Source organism: Ambystoma mexicanum, chromosome 8 (genome assembly GCF_040938575.1).
Source record: "Ambystoma mexicanum isolate Mex_15411 chromosome 8, UKY_AmexF1_1, whole genome shotgun sequence".
NCBI lineage: Eukaryota > Metazoa > Chordata > Amphibia > Caudata > Ambystomatidae > Ambystoma > Ambystoma mexicanum.
This window is the reverse complement of record NC_090929.1, coordinates 13,545,692-13,566,975: the sequence shown is the minus strand read 5'-3', so window position 1 is coordinate 13,566,975 and position 21,284 is coordinate 13,545,692. Positions and strand designations below refer to the sequence as shown.

The window sequence follows — 21,284 nt, the reverse complement described above, 5'->3', positions numbered from 1 at the left end:
ACTAAGGTTGCTGGATGAATGCATCACAGCTGCGGAAGCTCGTCCTGGGGTCACAGTTGAGGATTCTAAGGTGATATTGAGATGTCGGGGTGTCAGTAATTGCTGGGCCTGAGCTCATGACTAAGGTTGCTGGATGAATGGATCGCAGCTGGAGAAGCTCGTCCTGGGGTCACTGTTGAGGATTCTGTGGTGATAGCTGAGATGTTGGGGTGTCCGAGTCACTGCTGGGCATGAGGTCATGACTAAGGTTGCTGGATTAATGGATCACAGCTGGAGAAGCTTGTCCTGGGGTCACCGCTGAAGATTCTGGGGTGATAGCTGAGATGTCGGAGTGTTGGAGTCACTGCTGGGCCTGAGGTCATGACTAAGGTTGCTGGATGAATGGATCACAGCTGCAGAAGATGCTCCTCGGGTCACTGATGAGGATTCTGGGGTGACAGCTGAGATGTGGGGGTGTCAGTCACTGCAGGGCGTGAGGTCATGAGTAAGGTTGCTGGATGAATGGATCGCAGCTGCAGAAGCTCGTCTTGGGGTCACCGCTGAGGATTCTGGGGTGATAGTTGAGATTTCGGGGTGTTGGAGTCACTGCTGGGCCTGAGGTCATGACTAAGGTTGCTGGATGAATGGATCTCAGCTGGAGAGGCTCGTCCTGGGGTCACCGCTGAGGATTCTGGGGTGATAGCTGAGATGTCGGGGTGTCAGTCACTGCTGGGCCTGAGCTCATGACTAAGGTTGCTGGATGAATGGATCACAGCTGCAGAAGCTCGTCCTGGGGTTACCGCTGAAGATTCTGGGGTGATAGTTGAGATTTCGGAGTGTTGGAGTCACTGCTGGGCCTGAGGTCATGACTAAGGTTGCTGGATGAATGGATCGCAGCTGGAGAGGCTCGTCCTGGGGTCACAGCTGAGGATTCTGGGGTGATAGCTGAGATGTCTGGGTGTCCGAGGCACTGCTGGGCCTGTGGTCATGACTAAGGTTGCTGGATGAATGGATCACAGCTGCAGAAGATCGTCCTGGGGTCACTGCTGAGGATTCTGGGGTGATAGCTGAGATGTCGGGGTGTTAGTCGCCGCTGGGCCTGAGGTCATGACTAAGGTTGCTGGATGAATGGGTCGCAGCTGGAGAAGCTTGTCCTCAGGTCACAGCTGAGGATTCTGGGGTGATAGCTGAGATATCGGGGTGTCAGTCACTGCTCGGCCTAGGTCATGACTAAAGTTGCTGGATAATGGATCGCAGATGGAGAAGCTTGTCCTGGGGTCATTGCTGAGGATTTTGGGGTGATAGCTGGAATATTGGGGTGTCACTCACTGCTGCCCTGAGCTCATGACTAAGGTTGCTGGATGAATGGATCACAGCTGGAGAAGCTCGTCCTGGGGTTACCGCTGAGGATTCTGGGGTGATAGCTGAGATGTTGGGGTGTTGGAGTCACTGCTGGGCCAGAGGTCATGACTAAGGTTGCTGGATGAATGGATCACAGCTGGAGAAGCTCGTCCTGGGGTCACTGCTGAGGATTCTATGGTGATAGCTGGAATATCGGGGTGTCGCTCACTGCTGGGCCTGAGCTCATTACTAAGGTTGCTGGATGAATGGATCACAGCTGGAGAAGCTCATCCTGGGGTCACTGCTGAGGATTCTGTGGTGATAGCTGAGATGTCCGGGTGCCAGAGTCACTGCTGGGCCTGAGCTCATTACTAAGGTTGCTGGATGAATGGATCACAGCTGGAGAAGCTCGTCCAGGGGTCACTGCTGAGGATTCTGGGGTGATAGCTGAGATGGCCGGGTGTCAGACGCTGCTGGCCTGAGCTCATGACTAAGGTTTGCTGGATGAATGGATTGCAGCTGGAGAAGCTCGTCCTGGGGTCACTGCTGAGGATTCTGTGGTGATAGCTGAGAAGTTGGGATCTTGGGGTCACAGCTGAGGTGTCTAGGTGCCTGGCCAACTCTACAGTTAAGCGGCGTAGCAGCCACTTTTACTCCCTAAAAATACTCCCAACAGAAGTGTGATGCAATGGACCCCGCCCCTGGCTTCTACCCACACAGTTTGCAAAAAGTGAGGAACCTTTAAGGTGGGTAATCCTTTGGTCGGACCTCAGCACCCTTAAATGTATTTTTGTTATATGGGTTTCCTTATTCCCGGTCGCATGGAGTAGTAACAACGGAGTACTTGGTTCCTCAACTCCATTTGGTCGAAAAGAAAAGCTTTGCAGTTACTTTAACATGTAGCCCATGCGCCCACGTTTTTCTGAGAAACAAGACTCATGACCGTTTCTCAGTTTTCCAATGCAGGTTTATGTTTCTGGTTTCAACTTTTTGCAAATAGCAGTGCCCCTTGTGATAACACGTGTTTCGACGGTATCTCCGTCTTTCTCAAATCAGGGCTTATTATTTTACAAATTCACAAAGACATAAAGAAATATATACCATTCACATTTCATGGTGTATACAGTTTAACATGCATTTACAAGTGCAAAGTAGTCAAACACACCCATAGTGCTTATTTTTGTAATTTTAAACAACTGAAAGCAAGCGTCCCCAACCAGCACGATCCTCCCCGCAATGAGAGACAATGAAGGACTCTCCCAAAATGGGAATAAAGCCAAGACAGAGTGCGGGTGAGCGTAAATGGGAGTTTATCAATCAGAATAGGGCATGCAAAGAACTCTGCAAACTCCGAGAGCGCTCTATCTGACAATAGCAAAGGCAGGCGTATATATTTACAAAAAACGTCATCAAAACCTACATACTATAGGGGGCAAAAGTTCATTGGGATTGGGTGGCGACGACTAACTATAGGTGCTGCTGCGGCGTGGTTGGTCTTGGCTGGAGGACGTCACTGGTCACCCTCGTGGGTTGGGCTGGGCCTGGCAGGTCGGCTTGAGTTCATCCGGGCGGTGTTGGTATGCTGAGGCGGCCTGTGGCAGAGATGAATGCCTTTTCTGACTTACTTGCCCTCTGCCATGCACACCACAGTCATTCAGTCATTTACAGTGCTATTCTCTTTAGTAAATCTTTCAATAGGTTATTTTTATAGGTTAATGCAACACAGGAGGAGTGCACCTTGTGAGGGGTCTGGAGGTAATATATCGAGGCCTGGTTACTCGTGATCTGTTGACCGGGACCATGGGTCGAGGGGCTAAGCTTCGGGGACTGGGGCGGGTGGTACAGGTCTTTCTGTCTTGTTAGAAGTGGTCATGGATGTTTCGCTGTGTGTTGTCAAAGTGTTGGGTGTCCTGATTGCACAGGGCCATAAGTCTGAGACAGTCCGGTGGGTTGTGGGGTTTACGAGGGGGCGCTTGAGTTTAGACAAAGGTTTACTGCTGTGCTGTAAATAATGCAGGTGGCTGGCCGCGGCCTTGGGTGCTGCAGTGGGGCTACAAGTCTTTGAAGCGGCTCCAGTCGGGTCGGGGGAGGCGTGATAACGCAGAGCGGGGCTCTGTTCTCATGTCTTGGCAGCCTTCTCAGTGAGGGAGGGGGATACATCGAGACCTTGTACGCTTTCACAAAGGTATCTCCCTCGTGTGTTGCCGAATATAGGTAAAGACATCGCAAACATTTGAATACTTTCTATAATACTTATTTAAAATCCCTTCAAAACATGCATTTAACCTTTGCTGGATGCGTCTCGATTATACCCAGTCCGAGCACCGTATTTGTACATTATATTCTAGCAACTACAGTGTTTTAGTTACATGCATATACACTCGCAGTAAATGAGGTAGTGGTTAGATCAGTGGAGTACATAGAAAACGACCCGCCACTGTACGTGACGGTGGTGGCACATAAGGGGCTTAGACATACACACATCATAAGTGCATTCTCGCGCATCCTTTACATGAGTTCATAGTATAGTTGCATTCGCTTTCTCGTGTACTCTAGCAGCATTAGCTTTAGTTATGGCGCGAAACCATGTGAGGTAGGCTGCCCAGTGATACACGCAACAAACAGATCCCTGGAGCGTTTCTTTATCATTAGCATCCACCTGCAATGGTGTGGGCTCGCCATTGCTTATATCATGGGAGCATGCTCTCTCGTTTTAATACATTCTTCAGGCGTTTGTATTTTGTGGAAGAAAGCATACTTCGCAAGAGGTCTTGACATTAATATATACATATATATATAAAGACTGTCTGCCCTCAGATGACCATTTTACCGTTCTTTTCATTGTTCAGGCCTGCTGGCCGGGTCATGCTGATAGTGATGGTACACTGCGGGAGGTGAACTGTTACAATGTTAGCGTATTGCGCTAGCTCATGTCCGTCTTGTTCGTGGGAACGTGCTCGCAGCGGATCTGCCAGGGTGCTGCGGCAACAGGGATGTTCTCCAAGGGTGGGGGCCGCGCTACAGTGCGCTGAGCTCACACCATCTTTACCGGGCAAAGAATGGTTTTTGGGCCTAGCTAAATTTGTGTTGTAATCAATACATGTGGGCATTCGATACGTGTGGGCAATGTCTCCAGTGGGTGAGCCCTCCACCACCTGGGCCCGGGTGGCATGAGGGAACGCCCAATGGGCCATAGCCCTCACCTGGGGAAGAAACGCAGGCGAGAGGGGTCTCCTGGACCAGTCCTCCCCTACACAACCAATACAAAAAATACAAAAGGACCCCATTTAAAAAAGATTGGCCGTTGAGGGAGGGGTAAAGGGTAGGAGTGTTAGGGAATAGTAGAAGTAACATCAAAAAGAAAATAATAAAATTAAAAAATTGAAAAATTACATTAGTTTAAAAACCTCATCGTTGTAGCCATTCATCTCATACATTTGTTTCTTTCCATTTACTTGATTATCTTTAGTATGCATGGTTCAAATGGTATTGGGGTTTTGGAGCTTACCCAATGGTACTTGTCCACGTTTCTACCTCTGTCTCTTGTGTCAAGTCACAGGTTAAATCCCAAGCTGATTGAAAAGATATACATATAATGAATATCAATGCAATTCAAATGTCTTCTGTGAATGCAAAGCGGCTACTGTGTCCTTCAAGGTTTCCCCATGTTTTTAGGCAGTTTAATAAGTATTGCGGCGCTAGAAAGCGCTCACTTTTTTGTAAAACATACACATAACTAAAAGATCCATCACAGTGTCATTTTGGTGGCTAAACTGTCCTCTGTTTCCCCTTCGTTTGTGCAAAAACGACTTCAATAGCATGGCGGCACTACAAGAGCGCTTGAATGATTCAAATTGCATTCTCTGTACCCGTAATGACATCATTGTTATAACACGAGCAAAACACGTGTCTGCTCGTATATAACGGTCAAATATGTGCCTCCGGAGCCCCACATTTACGCTTACCTTCTTTTCCTGTTCTCGTGCAAATAAGCCCTTGTGAGCTCCGTATTCCTGCCGAGCTCCGTTTTGTAAATACAACTGTTGCCTGCAGAAACCTACAGAAAAAGTACAGAAGCAAATTCAACTTTACTTGCCACCATCTGCCACTATCACCCAGTAATCAAGAACATACCAAAGGGTGAATTTATCAGAGCCCGTAGTAACTGCTCTGAACAAGAAACATTTGAAAATGAATGCAAATTACTCACAAGGAGGTTCAGGGCAAGAGGCTACGGAAAGAAAACTATAGCTAAAGCACAAGAGAAAGCCACACAACAGAATAGAGAAAGTACCCTTACTACTCACAGACTGGATTCAACAGACAAAGAGAACATAAGCTTTATTACCACTTATTGTGATGATAACGTTGTTCTACGAAGAACACTTAAGAAGAACTGGCATTTGTTACAATTAGACCCTAACGTGAGGAAATATATTGAAGACCGCCCATCTATAATCTACAAAAGAGCCAAAACAATTAAGAACATTTTAAGTCCGTCTTTCCTTCCAGAAATCAAGAATGTTAATCCAACAACATGGCTCCCGACACTACCTAAAGGCTTTCGCAAATGTGGCACCTGCCCAATGTGTAAATATGCATCCAACAGCACATCAACCTTCAAAGACACATCTGGAATCAATATAAAATTGAAGATCAGATCAACTGCAGAACCAAATATGTGATCTATGCGATAATTTGCCAATGTGAAGAGACCTACATAGGGAGTACAATCTGGGAATTAAGAACAAGAATAAGAGAACATTTATCGAGCATTGGAAGTCAAAACATACATTTTCCACTGGCCCAACGCTGGCAAAAGAACCACCAGTTAAATGATAAAAAATTGCTAAGGTTTGTTGGTCTTAAACGAGTGATATTAGGCCCAAGGGGCGGAGACCAGGAAATGAAGCTCAGACAAGAAGAAGCGAAATTGATATGCAAATTTTGTTCAGTAGAGAGGGGCCTGAACTCCGACAACAAAATGGCTTCTTTTTTGTAATAGGAAACCAACAATGATGTAAACATGTAAATATGTAAATGGCAATGTATGGTATTGGGAGATAGGAGACCCACCAAGGGGCAATATTGTAAATTATGCAAAAGAAACACCTTGCAGAATTCGCACAATGAGGTGACAAGGGCCTTTTCAGAACCAACGACATTTATTACGAATAGACCGTCTGACTAAAGCATAAACTGGTACCCCACCTACTCCGCTTCATTCAAGCAAAAACAATAGATGAGAGGATAAGGACAGAAAAAACATCGGCAAACGCAGCATAAAAATTTAGTACAATTAATTTTAAAAGTAATATTTATCACTTATTGATTTAGCAGTGTAAATTAGAGAAACGCGAGATCAACGAGATTCTAAAAGTATGATTTATGCAAATGGAGTGCCACACAAAACATGGCAACCAAGGTAGAAATCAAGGTTAATTGGAACACGTGGCAACGTGTGGCATCATGACCGACGCATTATTTTTATTTGTTTCCATTTATTTTCATCTATTTTTATTCCTTCACAAGACCTATCAGGTCTTAACAAGCCTTTAATCAGAGTAAACATACTAATGTGAGTCGAATATAAAACATTTGTTAAATGGACTCACACAGTTCCATATACTAAACCAGGAATCGAGCCCAAAGTATGGCTGCCGTCAGCGGAACTGGAAGTAGGACTATGTTGCTAGGCAACACTTGTATTTACAAAACGGAGCTCGGCAGGAATACGGAGCTCACGAGGACTGATTTGCACGAGAACAGGAAAAGAAGGTAAGCGTAAATGTGGGGCTCCGGAGGCACATATTTGACCGTTATATACGAGCAGACACGTGTTTTGCTCGTGTTATAACAATGATGTCATTACGGGTACAGAGAATGCAATTTGAATCATTCAAGCGCTCTTGTAGTGCCGCCATGCTATTGAAGTCGTTTTTGCACAAACGAAGGGGAAACAGAGGACAGTTTAGCCACCAAAATGACACCGTGATGGATCTTTTAGTTATGTGTATGTTTTACCAAAAAGTGAGCGCTTTCTAGCGCCGCAATACTGATTAAGCTGCCTAAAAACATGGGGAAACCTTGAAGGACACAGTAGCCGCTTTGCATTCACAGAAGACATTTGAATTGCATTGATATTCATTATATGTATATCTTTTCAATCAGCTTGGGATTTAACCCGTGACTTGACACAAGAGACAGAGGTAGAAACGTGGACCATTGGGTAAGCTCCAAAACCCCAATACCATTTGAACCATGCATACTAAAGATAATCAAGTAAATGGAAAGAAACAAATGTATGAGATGAATGGCTACAACGATGAGGTTTTTAAACTAATGTAATTTTTCAATTTTTTAATTTTATTATTTTCTTTTTGATGTTACTTCTACTATTCCCTAACACTCCTACCCTTTACCCCTCCCTCAACGGCCAATCTTTTTTAAATGGGGTCCTTTTGTATTTTTTGTATTGGTTGTTTAAAATTACAAAAATAAGCACTATGGGTGTGTTTGACTACTTTGCACTTGTAAATACATGTTAAACTGTATACACCAGGACATGTGAATGGTATATATTTCTTTATGACTTTGTGAATTTGTAAAATAATAAGCCCTGATTTGAGAAAGACGGAGATACCGTCAAAACACGTGTTATCACAAAGGGCACTGCTATTTGCAAAAAGTTGAAACCAGAAACATAAACCTGCATTGGAAAACTGAGAAAGCGGTCATGAGTCTTGTTTCTCAGAAAAACGTGGGCGCATGGGCTACATGTTAAAGTAACTGCAAAGCTTTTATACCCACACAGGTCCCAAGTACATATGTGAATCTGTAGTGCCCCATCAGAGCAGGGACACAGGTATGATAGGGACATTAAGGTACAGGTGTATTTTTTAATTTGCATGAAGGTCTGGATGCAAAGAAGCATGGATTACAAAACATATATAATTTTTGAGTTCAATTATATGTTAATTTGCCGCAAAGATACCCCATAGGGGATGGGATTTACTTTTTTACTCCCTAAAAATATAATTTTACTCCCAACTTCAAAAAATAGGGAATAAAATACTCCCACTTCTTAATCTTATTGGGAGCCCTAGTGCCAGGTCACAGCTAAGGTTGCTGGATGTTTGGGTGAGAGCTGAGGTTCAGCATAGGAGGCTGACCGTGGGGTTACAGGTGGGAATGCTTGTCCAGTTGTTGTCACAGCTGAGGGGGATGTTCCTGGAATCACAGCTGAGGATCCCAAATTTGGGGTCACTGTCAAGGGTGCTGGGGACACAGCTGAGGATGCTAGCCCTGGTGTTGCAGCTGGGGATGCTAGTCTTGAGGTCACAGCCGTGTGCTCTAGGACCACTGCTGAGGGAGCAAGGAAGTCACAGCTGATGCCACGGGGGTGTATTATATGAGTATGTAAGGGTCATAGCCTTGGGTGCTCATTCCTGGGGCGTCACAGATGAGCCTGCTGTCCCTTTGGTCATAAATAAGGGTGCAATAAACTGGAGCCATAGTTGGGGCGGGGGTAAAGGTCTTACAGCTGCTCTGGTTACAGTGGACCTATTGTCACAGCTAAGAGTTCTGGTTCTGGAGTAACACCTGGGAAAGCTGGTTATGGGGTTCACAGCTGAGGGCGGCGGTGGTCTAGTCATAGCTAATAGTGCTGATCTAGGGTTTATAGCTGAGGGTGCTGGAGTCACTACTGAGGGTGCTAATTGCCAAGTCATAACTAATGGTGCAGATGTAGGGTTTATCGCTGGCGACTCTGGTGATGAGGTCACTACTGAGGGTGCTGGTAGCTTGACCATAGATAATAGGGCAGATGTAGGGTTCATAGCTGACGACTCTGGCAATGAGGTCACTACTGAGGCTGCTGGAACCTGGTTATAGATAATGGTGCAGATGTAGGGTTCATAGCTGACGACTCTGGCAATGAGGTTACTACTGAGGCTGCTGGTACCTTGGCCGTAGATAATGGTGCAGATGTCGGGTTCATAGCTGACGAATCTGGTGATGAGGTCACCACTGAGGCTGCTGGAACCCTGGTCATAGATAATGGTGCAGATGTAGGGTTTATAGCTGAGGGCTCTGGTGATGAGGTCACTACTAACGGTGCTGTGTGCTGGATGTGGAGTCATCGCTGGGGGCGAAAGGTATTGGACCATATCTGAATGTGCAAGGTGTTAGGGTTCTATCTGAAAGTCCTGGGGTCATAATCGAGGCTCTTGATGCCCATGCCAGTCCTGATAGGCTTCTTCCGGAGTGGATGCTGTTATTTGTTCACTTAAGACTTCAGCGTTCTTTTGTTTAGTGAACGATGCATGTAATGATCTGATTGTGACCCATTGCCCTGCAGGAAAGGCCAAGTGATGACAACGACAGAGAAAAGGATGTTGTGTTTGCCGTGCGTCGTAATGAAATGCTCCAGAAGCTCCTGACACTGCTGAATAGTGCCGCGGAACTGGGTCTCGGGCCAAAACTCCAAGAATTCTTATCACAGCGGAAGCGCTGCATCGAGCACAAGATGGTTGCAAAAGGAGACAGGTATGGAAACAGCTCTTCGCCCCATGTAGTAGGATTGCACTATTCCAGTGAAAGAATGTCATCTAGCTGTGTAATTGGTTCATAGACATTGGGTGCTGGATGGTGCAGTCAACCAGGACTGATTTTGCTGTGTGCCTGGCAGTCTGGAACAGGTTCTTAGAAATTGGGAGTGCTTCTGGGCATTCCTTGGGGAATAGCAGAAGAATGGTGCCCTCATGCAGGTGCTGGTGCAGTAGGTACAGGGAGCACAATTAATTGATGCTCCATGTGTCACCCTTTGTGTAAGTGTTCATATTTAATGGAAGGTCTGTGCCACCTAATGTCGAATGGTTCCGCTACTGGGGGCAGGTCATTAATCCACCTTGTGTTATTGTTCATCTAATAACGGATATCTTTGCTAGGCGGTTTCATGTGATCATTGCTTTTTCACCGGTAGATGGAGACTGGAAATCTCTGGGGGCTACGGGGAGCTAGCCAGTCCATGGTGTGAGCTCCTGTAGGCAGTGTAAGAAGGTTCTCCTGGAGCTTCTCCACTCTGTCCTTGGATAATCACAGAGGGAGACTCTTGCCTTGCTCACCTGTAGATGGAGACTGGGAATCTCTGGGGGCTACAGGGAGCTAGCCAGTCCATGGTGTGAGCTCCTGTAGGCAGTGTAAGAAGGACCTCCCAGAGCTTCTCCACTCCACCCTTGGATAATCACAGAGAGAAACCCTTGCCGTTCTCACCTGTAGATTGAGACTGGGAATCTCTGGGGGCTACGGAGAGCTAGCCAGTCCATGGTGTGAGCTCCTGCAGGCAGTGTAAGAAGGTTCTTCCAGAGCTCCTCCACTCTGTCCTTGGATAATCACAGAGGAAACCCTTGCCGTTCTCACCTGTAGATGGAGACTGGGAATCTCTGGGGGCTACGGGGAGCTAGCCAGTCCATGGTGTGAGCTATTGTAGGCAGTGTAAGAAGGACCTCCCAGAGCTCCTCCACTCTGTCCTTGGATAATCACAGAGGGAAACCTTCACCTTTCTCACCTGTAGATGAATACTGGGAATCTCTGGGGGCTACCGGGAGCTAGCCAGTCCATGGTGTGAGCTCCTGCAGGCAGTGTAAGTAGGTTCTCCCAGTGCTCCTCCACTCTGTCCTTGGATAGTCACAGAGAGAACCCCTTGCCTTTCTCACCTGTAGATGAATACTGGGAATCTCTGGGGGCTACGGGGAGCTAGCCAGTCCATGGTGTGAGCTCCTGTAGGCAGTGTAAGAAGGTTCTTCCAGAGCTCCTCCACTCTGTCCTTGGATAATCACAGAGGAAACCCTTGCCGTTCTCACCTGTAGATGGAGACTGGGAATCTCTGGGAGCTACGGGGAGCTAGCCAGTCCATGGTCTGAGCTCCTGTAGGCAGTTTAAGAAGGTTCTTCCTGAGCTCCTCCACTCTGTCCTTGGATAATCACAGAGGGAAACCCTCGCCTTTCTCACCCGTAGAGGAAGACTGGGAATCCATGGGGGCTACTGGGAGCTAGCCAGTCCAAGGTGTGGGCTCCTGTAGGCAATGTAAGAAGGTTCTCCCAGAGCTCCTCTGCTCTTCCCATAGATAATCACGGAGGGAAACCCTCGCCGTTCTCACCTGTAGATGAAGACTGGGAATCTCTGGGGGCTACGGAGAGCTAGCCAGTCCATGGTGTGGGCTCCTGTAGGCAATGTAAGAAGGTTCTGCCAGAGCTCCTCCACTCTATCCTTGGATAATCACGGAGGGAAACCCTCCCCTTTCTCACCTGTAGATGGAGACTGGGAATCTCTGGGGGCTACGGGGAGCTAGCCAGTCCATGGTGTGAGCTCCTGTAGGCAGTGTAAGAAGGTTCTCCCAGAGCTCCTCCACTCTTTCCTTGGATAATCACAGAGGGAAACCCTCGCCTTTCTCGCCTGTAGATGGAGACTGGGAATCTCTGGGGGCTACGGGGAGCTAGCCAGTCCATGGTGTGAGCTCCTGCAGGCAGTGTAAGAAGGACCTCCCAGAGCTCCTCCACTCTGTCCTTGGATAATCACAGAGGGAAACCCTTGCCTTTCTCACCTGTAGATAGAGACTGGGAATCTCTGGGGGCTATGGGGAGCTAGCCAGTCCATGGTGTGAGCTCCTGTAGGCAGTGTAAGAAGGTTCTCCCAGAGCTCCTCCACTCTGTCCTTGGAAAATCACAGAGGGAACCCCTTGCCTTTCTCACCTGTAGATGAATACTGGGAATCTCTGGGGCTACGCGGAGCTAGCCAGTCCATGGTGTGAGCTCCTGCAGGCAGTGTAAGAAGGTTCTTCCAGAGCTCCTCCACTCTGTCCTTGGATAATAATAGAGGAAACCCCTGCCGTTCTCACCTGTAGATCGAGACTGGGAATCTCTGGGGACTACCGGTAGCTAGCCAGTCCATGGTGTGAGCTCCTGTAGGCAGTGTAAAATGGTTCTTCCAGAGCTCCTCCACTCTGTCTTTGGATAATCACGGAGGGGAACCCTTGCCTTTCTCACCTGTAGATGGAGACTGGGAATCTCTGGGGGCTACGGGGAGCAGGCCAGTCCATGGTGTGAGCTCCTGTAGGCAATGTAAGAAGGTTCTCCCAGAGCTCCTCCACTCTTTCCTTGGATAATCACAGAGGGAAACCCTCGCCTTTCTCATCTGTAGAGGAAGACTGGGAATCCATGGGGGCTACTGGGAGCTAGCCAGTCCATGGTGTGGGCTCCTCTAGGCAATGTAAGAAGGTTCTCCCAGAGCTCCTCTGCTCTTTCCATAGATAATCACGGAGGGAAACCCTCGCCGTTCTCAGCTGTAGATGAAGACTGGGAATCTCTGGGGGCTACGGAGAGCTAGCCAGTCCATGGTGTGGGCTCCTGTAGGCAATGTAAGAAGGTTCTGCCAGAGCTCCTCCACTCTATCCTTGGATAATCACGGAGGGAAACCCTCACCTTTCTCACCTGTAGATGGAGACTGGGAATCTCTGGGGCTACGGGAGCTAGCCAGTCCATGGTGTGAGCTCCTGCAGGCAGTGTAAGAAGGTTCTCCCAGAGCTCCTCCACTCTGTCCTTGGATAATCACAGAGGGAAACCCTTGCCTTTCTCATCTGTAGATGAAGACTGGGAATCTCTGGGGGCTACGGGGAGCTAGCCAGTCCATGGTGTGAGCTCCTGTAGGCAGTGTAAGAAGGTTCTCCCAGAGCTCCTCCACTCTTTCCTTGGATAATCACAGAGGGAAACCCTCGCCTTTCTCACCTGTAGATGGAGACTGGGAATCTCTGGGGGCTACGGGGAGCTAGCCAGTCCATGGTGTGAGCTCCTGCAGGCAGTGTAAGAAGGACCTCCCAGAGCTCCTCCACTCTGTCCTTGGATAATCACAGAGGGAAACCCTTGCCTTTCTCACCTGTAGATGGAGACTGGGAATCTCTGGGGGCTACGGGGAGCTAGCCAGTCCATGGTGTGAGCTCCTGTAGGCAGTGTAAGAAGGTTCTCCCAGAGCTCCTCCACTCTGTCCTTGGAAAATCACAGAGGGAACCCCTTGCCTTTCTCACCTGTAGATGAATACTGGGAATCTCTGGGGCTACGCAGAGCTAGCCAGTCCATGGTGTGAGCTCCTGCAGGCAGTGTAAGAAGGTTCTTCCAGAGCTCCTCCACTCTGTCCTTGGATAATAATAGAGGAAACCCCTGCCGTTCTCACCTGTAGATCGAGACTGGGAATCTCTGGGGACTACAGGGAGCTAGCCAGTCCATGGTGTGAGCTCCTGTAGGCAGTGTAAAATGGTTCTTCCAGAGCTCCTCCACTCTTTCCTTGGATAATCACGGAGGGAAACCCTCACCTTTCTCACCTGTAGATGGAGACTGGGAATCTCTGGGGCTACGGGGAGCTAGCCAGTCCATGGTGTGAGCTCCAGCAGGCAGTGTAAGAAGGTTCTCCCAGAGCTCCTCCACTCTGTCCTTGGATAATCACAGAGGAAACCCTTGCCGTTCTCACCTGTAGATGGAGACTGGGAATCTCTGGGGGCTACGGGGAGCTAGCCAGTCCATGGTGTGAGCTCCTGTAGGCAGTGTAAAATGGTTCTTCCAGAGCTCCTCCACTCTGTCCTTGGATAATCACGGAGGGGAACCCTTGCCTTTCTCACCTGTAGATGGAGACTGGGAATCTCTGGGGGCTACGGGGAGCAGGCCAGTCCATGGTGTGAGCTCCTGTAGGCAATGTAAGAAGGTTCTCCCAGAGCTCCTCCACTCTTTCCTTGGATAATCACAGAGGGAAACCCTCGCCTTTCTCACCTGTAGATGGAGACTGGGAATCTCTGGGAGCTACGGGGAGCTAGCCAGTCCATGGTGTGAGCTCCTGTAGGCAGTTTAAGAAGGTTCTTCCTGAGCTCCTCCACTCTGTCCTTGGATAATCACAGAGGGAAACCCTCGCCTTTCTCACCCGTAGAGGAAGACTGGGAATCCATGGGGGCTACTGGGAGCTAGCCAGTCCATGGTGTGGGCTCCTGTAGGCAATGTAAGAAGGTTCTCCCAGAGCTCCTCTGCTCTTTCCATAGATAATCACGGAGGGAAACCCTCGCCGTTCTCACCTGTAGATGAAGACTGGGAATCTCTGGGGGCTACGGAGAGCTAGCCAGTCCATGGTGTGGGCCCCTGTAGGCAATGTAAGAAGGTTCTGCCAGAGATCCTCCACTCTATCCTTGGATAATCATGGAGGGAAACCCTCACCTTTCTCACCTGTAGATGGAGACTGGGAATCTCTGGGGCTACGGGGAGCTAGCCAGTCCATGGTGTGAGCTCCTGCAGCCAGTGTAAGAAGGTTCTCCCAGAGCTCCTCCACTCTGTCCTTGGATAATCACAGAGGGAAACCCTTGCCTTTCTCATCTGTAGATGAAGACTGGGAATCTCTGGGGGCTACGGGGAGCTAGCCAGTCCATGGTGTGAGCTCCTGTAGGCAGTGTAAGAAGGTTCTCCCAGAGCTCCTCCACTCTTTCCTTGGATAATCACACAGGGAAACCCTCGCCTTTCTCACCTGTAGATGGAGACTGGGAATCTCTGGGGGCTACGGGGAGCTAGCCAGTCCATGCTGTGAGCTCCTGCAGGCAGTGTAAGAAGGACCTCCCAGAGCTCCTCCACTCTGTCCTTGGATAATCACAGAGGGAAACCCTTGCCTTTCTCACCTGTAGATGGAGACTGGGAATCTCTGGGGGCTACGGGGAGCTAGCCAGTCCATGGTGTGAACTCCTGTAGGCAGTGTAAGAAGGTTCTCCCAGAGCTCCTCCACTCTTTCCTTGGATAATCACGGAGGGAAACCCTCACCTTTCTCACCTGTAGATGGAGACTGGGAATCTCTGGGGCTACGGGGAGCTAGCCAGTCCATGGTGTGAGCTCCTGTAGGCAGTGTAAAATGGTTCTTCCAGAGCTCCTCCACTCTTTCCTTGGATAATCACGGAGGGAAACCCTCACCTTTCTCACCTGTAGATGGAGACTGGGAATCTCTGGGGCTACGGGGAGCTAGCCAGTCCAAGGTGTGAGCTCCTGCAGGCAGTGTAAGAAGGTTCTCCCAGAGCGCCTCCACTCTGTCCTTGGATAATCACAGAGGGAAACCCTCGCCTTTCTCACATGTAGATGGAGACTGGGAATCTCTGGGGGCTACGGGGAGCTAGCCAGTCCATGGTGTGAGCTCCTGCAGGCAGTGTAAGAAGGTTCTCCCAGAGCTCCTCCACTCTGTCCTTGGATAATCACGGAGGGAAACCCTCACCTTTCTCACCTGTAGATGGAGACTGGGAATCTCTGGGGCTACGCGGAGCTAGCCAGTCCATGGTGTGAGCTCCTGCAGGCAGTGTAAGAAGGTTCTCCCAGAGCTCCTCCACTCTGTCCTTGGATAATCATAGAGGAAATCCTTGCCGTTCTCACCTGTAGATGGAGACTGGGAATCTCTGGGGGCTACGCGGAGCTAGCCAGTCCATGGAGTGAGCTCCTGCAGGCAGTGTAAGGTGGTTCTTCCAGAGCTCCTCCACTCTTTCCTTGGATAATCACGGAGGGAAACCCTCACCTTTCTCACCTGTAGATGGAGACTGGGAATCTCTGGTGCTACGGGTAGCTAGCCAGTCCACGATGTGAGCTCCTGCAGGCAGTGTAAGAAGGTTCTCCCAGAGCTCCTCCACTCTGTCCTTGGATAATCACAGAGGGAAAAGCCTTGCCTTTCTCACCTGTAGATGGAGACTGGGAATCTCTGGGGGCTACGGGGAGCTAGCCAGTCCATGGTGTGAGCTCCTGCAGGCAGTGTAAGAAGGACCTCCCAGAGCTCCTCCACTCTGTCCTTGGATAATCACAGAGGGAAACCCTTGCCTTTCTCACCTGTAGATGGAGACTGGGAATCTCTGGGGGCTACGGGGAGCTAGCCAGTCCATGGTGTGAGCTCCTGTAGGCAGTGTAAGAAGGTTCTCCCAGAGCTCCTCCACTCTGTCCTTGGAAAATCACAGAGGGAACCCCTTGCCTTTCTCACCTGTAGATGAATACTGGGAATCTCTGGGGCTACGCAGAGCTAGCCAGTCCATGGTGTGAGCTCCTGCAGGCAGTGTAAGAAGGTTCTTCCAGAGCTCCTCCACTCTGTCCTTGGATAATAATAGAGGAAACCCCTGCCGTTCTCACCTGTAGATCGAGACTGGGAATCTCTGGGGACTACAGGGAGCTAGCCAGTCCATGGTGTGAGCTCCTGTAGGCAGTGTAAAATGGTTCTTCCAGAGCTCCTCCACTCTTTCCTTGGATAATCACGGAGGGAAACCCTCACCTTTCTCACCTGTAGATGGAGACTGGGAATCTCTGGGGCTACGGGGAGCTAGCCAGTCCATGGTGTGAGCTCCAGCAGGCAGTGTAAGAAGGTTCTCCCAGAGCTCCTCCACTCTGTCCTTGGATAATCACAGAGGAAACCCTTGCCGTTCTCACCTGTAGATGGAGACTGGGAATCTCTGGGGGCTACGGGGAGCTAGCCAGTCCATGGTGTGAGCTCCTGTAGGCAGTGTAAAATGGTTCTTCCAGAGCTCCTCCACTCTGTCCTTGGATAATCACGGAGGGGAACCCTTGCCTTTCTCACCTGTAGATGGAGACTGGGAATCTCTGGGGGCTACGGGGAGCAGGCCAGTCCATGGTGTGAGCTCCTGTAGGCAATGTAAGAAGGTTCTCCCAGAGCTCCTCCACTCTTTCCTTGGATAATCACAGAGGGAAACCCTCGCCTTTCTCACCTGTAGATGGAGACTGGGAATCTCTGGGAGCTACGGGGAGCTAGCCAGTCCATGGTGTGAGCTCCTGTAGGCAGTTTAAGAAGGTTCTTCCTGAGCTCCTCCACTCTGTCCTTGGATAATCACAGAGGGAAACCCTCGCCTTTCTCACCCGTAGAGGAAGACTGGGAATCCATGGGGGCTACTGGGAGCTAGCCAGTCCATGGTGTGGGCTCCTGTAGGCAATGTAAGAAGGTTCTCCCAGAGCTCCTCTGCTCTTTCCATAGATAATCACGGAGGGAAACCCTCGCCGTTCTCACCTGTAGATGAAGACTGGGAATCTCTGGGGGCTACGGAGAGCTAGCCAGTCCATGGTGTGGGCCCCTGTAGGCAATGTAAGAAGGTTCTGCCAGAGATCCTCCACTCTATCCTTGGATAATCATGGAGGGAAACCCTCACCTTTCTCACCTGTAGATGGAGACTGGGAATCTCTGGGGCTACGGGGAGCTAGCCAGTCCATGGTGTGAGCTCCTGCAGCCAGTGTAAGAAGGTTCTCCCAGAGCTCCTCCACTCTGTCCTTGGATAATCACAGAGGGAAACCCTTGCCTTTCTCATCTGTAGATGAAGACTGGGAATCTCTGGGGGCTACGGGGAGCTAGCCAGTCCATGGTGTGAGCTCCTGTAGGCAGTGTAAGAAGGTTCTCCCAGAGCTCCTCCACTCTTTCCTTGGATAATCACACAGGGAAACCCTCGCCTTTCTCACCTGTAGATGGAGACTGGGAATCTCTGGGGGCTACGGGGAGCTAGCCAGTCCATGCTGTGAGCTCCTGCAGGCAGTGTAAGAAGGACCTCCCAGAGCTCCTCCACTCTGTCCTTGGATAATCACAGAGGGAAACCCTTGCCTTTCTCACCTGTAGATGGAGACTGGGAATCTCTGGGGGCTACGGGGAGCTAGCCAGTCCATGGTGTGAACTCCTGTAGGCAGTGTAAGAAGGTTCTCCCAGAGCTCCTCCACTCTTTCCTTGGATAATCACGGAGGGAAACCCTCACCTTTCTCACCTGTAGATGGAGACTGGGAATCTCTGGGGCTACGGGGAGCTAGCCAGTCCATGGTGTGAGCTCCTGTAGGCAGTGTAAAATGGTTCTTCCAGAGCTCCTCCACTCTTTCCTTGGATAATCACGGAGGGAAACCCTCACCTTTCTCACCTGTAGATGGAGACTGGGAATCTCTGGGGCTACGGGGAGCTAGCCAGTCCAAGGTGTGAGCTCCTGCAGGCAGTGTAAGAAGGTTCTCCCAGAGCGCCTCCACTCTGTCCTTGGATAATCACAGAGGGAAACCCTCGCCTTTCTCACATGTAGATGGAGACTGGGAATCTCTGGGGGCTACGGGGAGCTAGCCAGTCCATGGTGTGAGCTCCTGCAGGCAGTGTAAGAAGGTTCTCCCAGAGCTCCTCCACTCTGTCCTTGGATAATCACGGAGGGAAACCCTCACCTTTCTCACCTGTAGATGGAGACTGGGAATCTCTGGGGCTACGCGGAGCTAGCCAGTCCATGGTGTGAGCTCCTGCAGGCAGTGTAAGAAGGTTCTCCCAGAGCTCCTCCACTCTGTCCTTGGATAATCATAGAGGAAATCCTTGCCGTTCTCACCTGTAGATGGAGACTGGGAATCTCTGGGGGCTACGCGGAGCTAGCCAGTCCATGGAGTGAGCTCCTGCAGGCAGTGTAAGGTGGTTCTTCCAGAGCTCCTCCACTCTTTCCTTGGATAATCACGGAGGGAAACCCTCACCTTTCTCACCTGTAGATGGAGACTGGGAATCTCTGGTGCTACGGGTAGCTAGCCAGTCCACGATGTGAGCTCCTGCAGGCAGTGTAAGAAGGTTCTCCCAGAGCTCCTCCACTCTGTCCTTGGATAATCACAGAGGGAAAAGCCTTGCCTTTCTCACCTGTAGATGGAGACTGGGAATCTCTGGGGGCTACGGGGAGCTAGCCAGTCCATGGTGTGAGCTCCTGCAGGCAGTGTACGAAGGTTCTCCCAGAGCTCCTCCACTCTGTCCTTGGATAATCACAGAGGGAAACCCTTGCCTTTCTCACCTGTAGATGAAGACTGGGAATCTCTGGGGGCTACGGGGAGCTAGCCAGTCCATGGTGTGGGCTCCTGTAGGCAGTGTAAGAAGGACCTCCCAGAGCTCCTCCACTCTGTCCTTGGATAATCACAGAGGGAAACCTTCACCTTTCTCACCTGTAGATGAAGTCTGGGAACCTCTGGGGGTTACTGGGAGCTAGCCAGTCCATGGTGTGGGCTCCTTTATGCAGTGTAAGAAGGACCTCCCAGAGCTCCTCCACTCTGTCCATGGATAATCACAGAGGGAAACCCTCGCCTTTCTCACCTGTAGAGGAAGACTGGGAATCCATGGGGGCTACTGGGAGCTAGCCAGTCCATGGTGTGGGCTCCTGTAGCCAATGTAAGAAGGTCCTCCCAGAGCTCCTCTGCTCTTTCCTTGCATAATCATGGAGGGAAACCCTTGCCTTTGTCACCATATCAGTTGTGGGAGAAATATGCGACATGAGAGGAGATTAAGGCTAGCCCCTTGAGTTCATAATCCGTCCCAATGACCCCTGGCAACATTGACCCCAGAAGCCATGTTTAAGAATCGCAGAGCATGCAGTTGCTTTGATATATTGCTAGACTCTCGCCCATAAATCCATGCACGGAGGAGGATTGATTCCGCAGCGCATGTTGAGTGTTCAGGTTCTGGCGTGGATGGCAAGACAACCCAAACAGAAGTCACATGGTAGACCGAAGAAACTCATGCAGCAAATGATCACGCACAGCACAGATGCATGAGAAATAAGAAAATGAAACTCACCGAGGCATAGGGATGCAGGGCTGGTATGTCTGCAGGCCACCATGATGGCACAGTATCATCTCAACATAGCAGACCGGGCTCTTATACCCTTTGACCACAAGGCCAGGGCACTGGCCGATTCCCATTAGTCACACATGCCCCAGCCTTCAAGACAAGGTAAATGACTGCCACACGATTGGGGAGCAGGGGCAACCATTAGAGAGAAACCTTTTACACAGCATACCCTTAATGTTAAAATGGACTCATGAATGAGATCCCTCCTTCTTCTGTAAAAGGAATAGACGCAAACTCCCGACTTGGTGGGTGCTCAGCAGGTGCTAGAGAGTGGAGTTATATATAGTGAGTAGTAGAGAAGAAGAATCGGGAGAGGAGAATCTGTGTTGGTCAAGTAGGTACAGGGAGAAGGAAGGAGGCGGCTGTGCCATTTAAGCCAGAGCTTGAGAGAAGCCAGATTGAAGAGACCTACTGAGAATCTGTGCACAAAGACTGGCAGGGACCAATCCTTGAAGAAAGTATTAGGAGTGAAGCCCACTCGGGGCTCTAGCCCCCACTCTCTGATGGCAGTTATGAGACCATCAACCCTAGGAAAGAAGCCTCCTACCCAGAAGTACCAGTGTAGAAAGAGAAGCTTGCCTATCTGCGGCAGTAAAGAAACCCCCTAGGGCAAGTCCAATAAGACTTGCCACCGTACCAGCTGTGAGGCCATTGCCTCACCTTGCAGTTCACTACAAAGACCAAGTCAAAGGTCCAGTTGAAGACAAAGGCCAGGACCAAGCCAACAAGCACGGCGAAGGCAACAACCAAAACAGAGGTGAGGATAACATCTAAGAATTATTCTGTGAGTGACTTGAAGAACCGTAGGGGCTGGACTCTAGACATTGGCTCCTTTAGTGTAGGCCCTTAACCTGCATTGCCTTCATTCCTCCTTCCTAACGCAGTTGTGCTTAGATGTTCCCTTTTCTGAGTTGTAGAACCCTCCCACAGGTCATCATCCAACCTCTCCCTGTTGCAAACCAAATAAAAGGTGTGAAAACCCATCTGTTGTATGCATGTTCTGTGGCAGTCTCCATTGGCAAATGGCGCAGAGAGTGGGCTCCACAGAACCCAATATAGAGTTCACCCTCATAAAACCGCCTCCACTCCCGCTCAAGATAGACTGCCTGGCACCGGAAGCTAAAGTTTGGCACAATGCTAGCTCAGGGGCTGCTGCATTACATCTACACAGAAAAGTGAATATTGTGACCCGCGCTGGAGGTAGAGCACTTTGTAAGGAAGGCATGGTATCAAAGTAAGACAGACACAAGTGACCACAGTTCAAGGGTGTTTATTGAACTTTCAAGGAAGTGTGATAGATG

General features: G+C 49.7%; 1 protein-coding gene across 1 annotated transcript in view; it reads left to right on the top strand.

Moving 5' to 3' along the window:
* CFAP157 (cilia and flagella associated protein 157) overlaps nt 1-21,284 on the top strand; it is a 261,513-nt gene that overhangs the window by 207,656 nt on the left and 32,573 nt on the right. Inside the window, exon 7 of the mRNA XM_069609140.1 lies at nt 9,680-9,867. Coding sequence (XP_069465241.1) covers nt 9,680-9,867 — 188 coding nt within the window. The remainder of the gene's footprint in view (nt 1-9,679; nt 9,868-21,284) is intronic.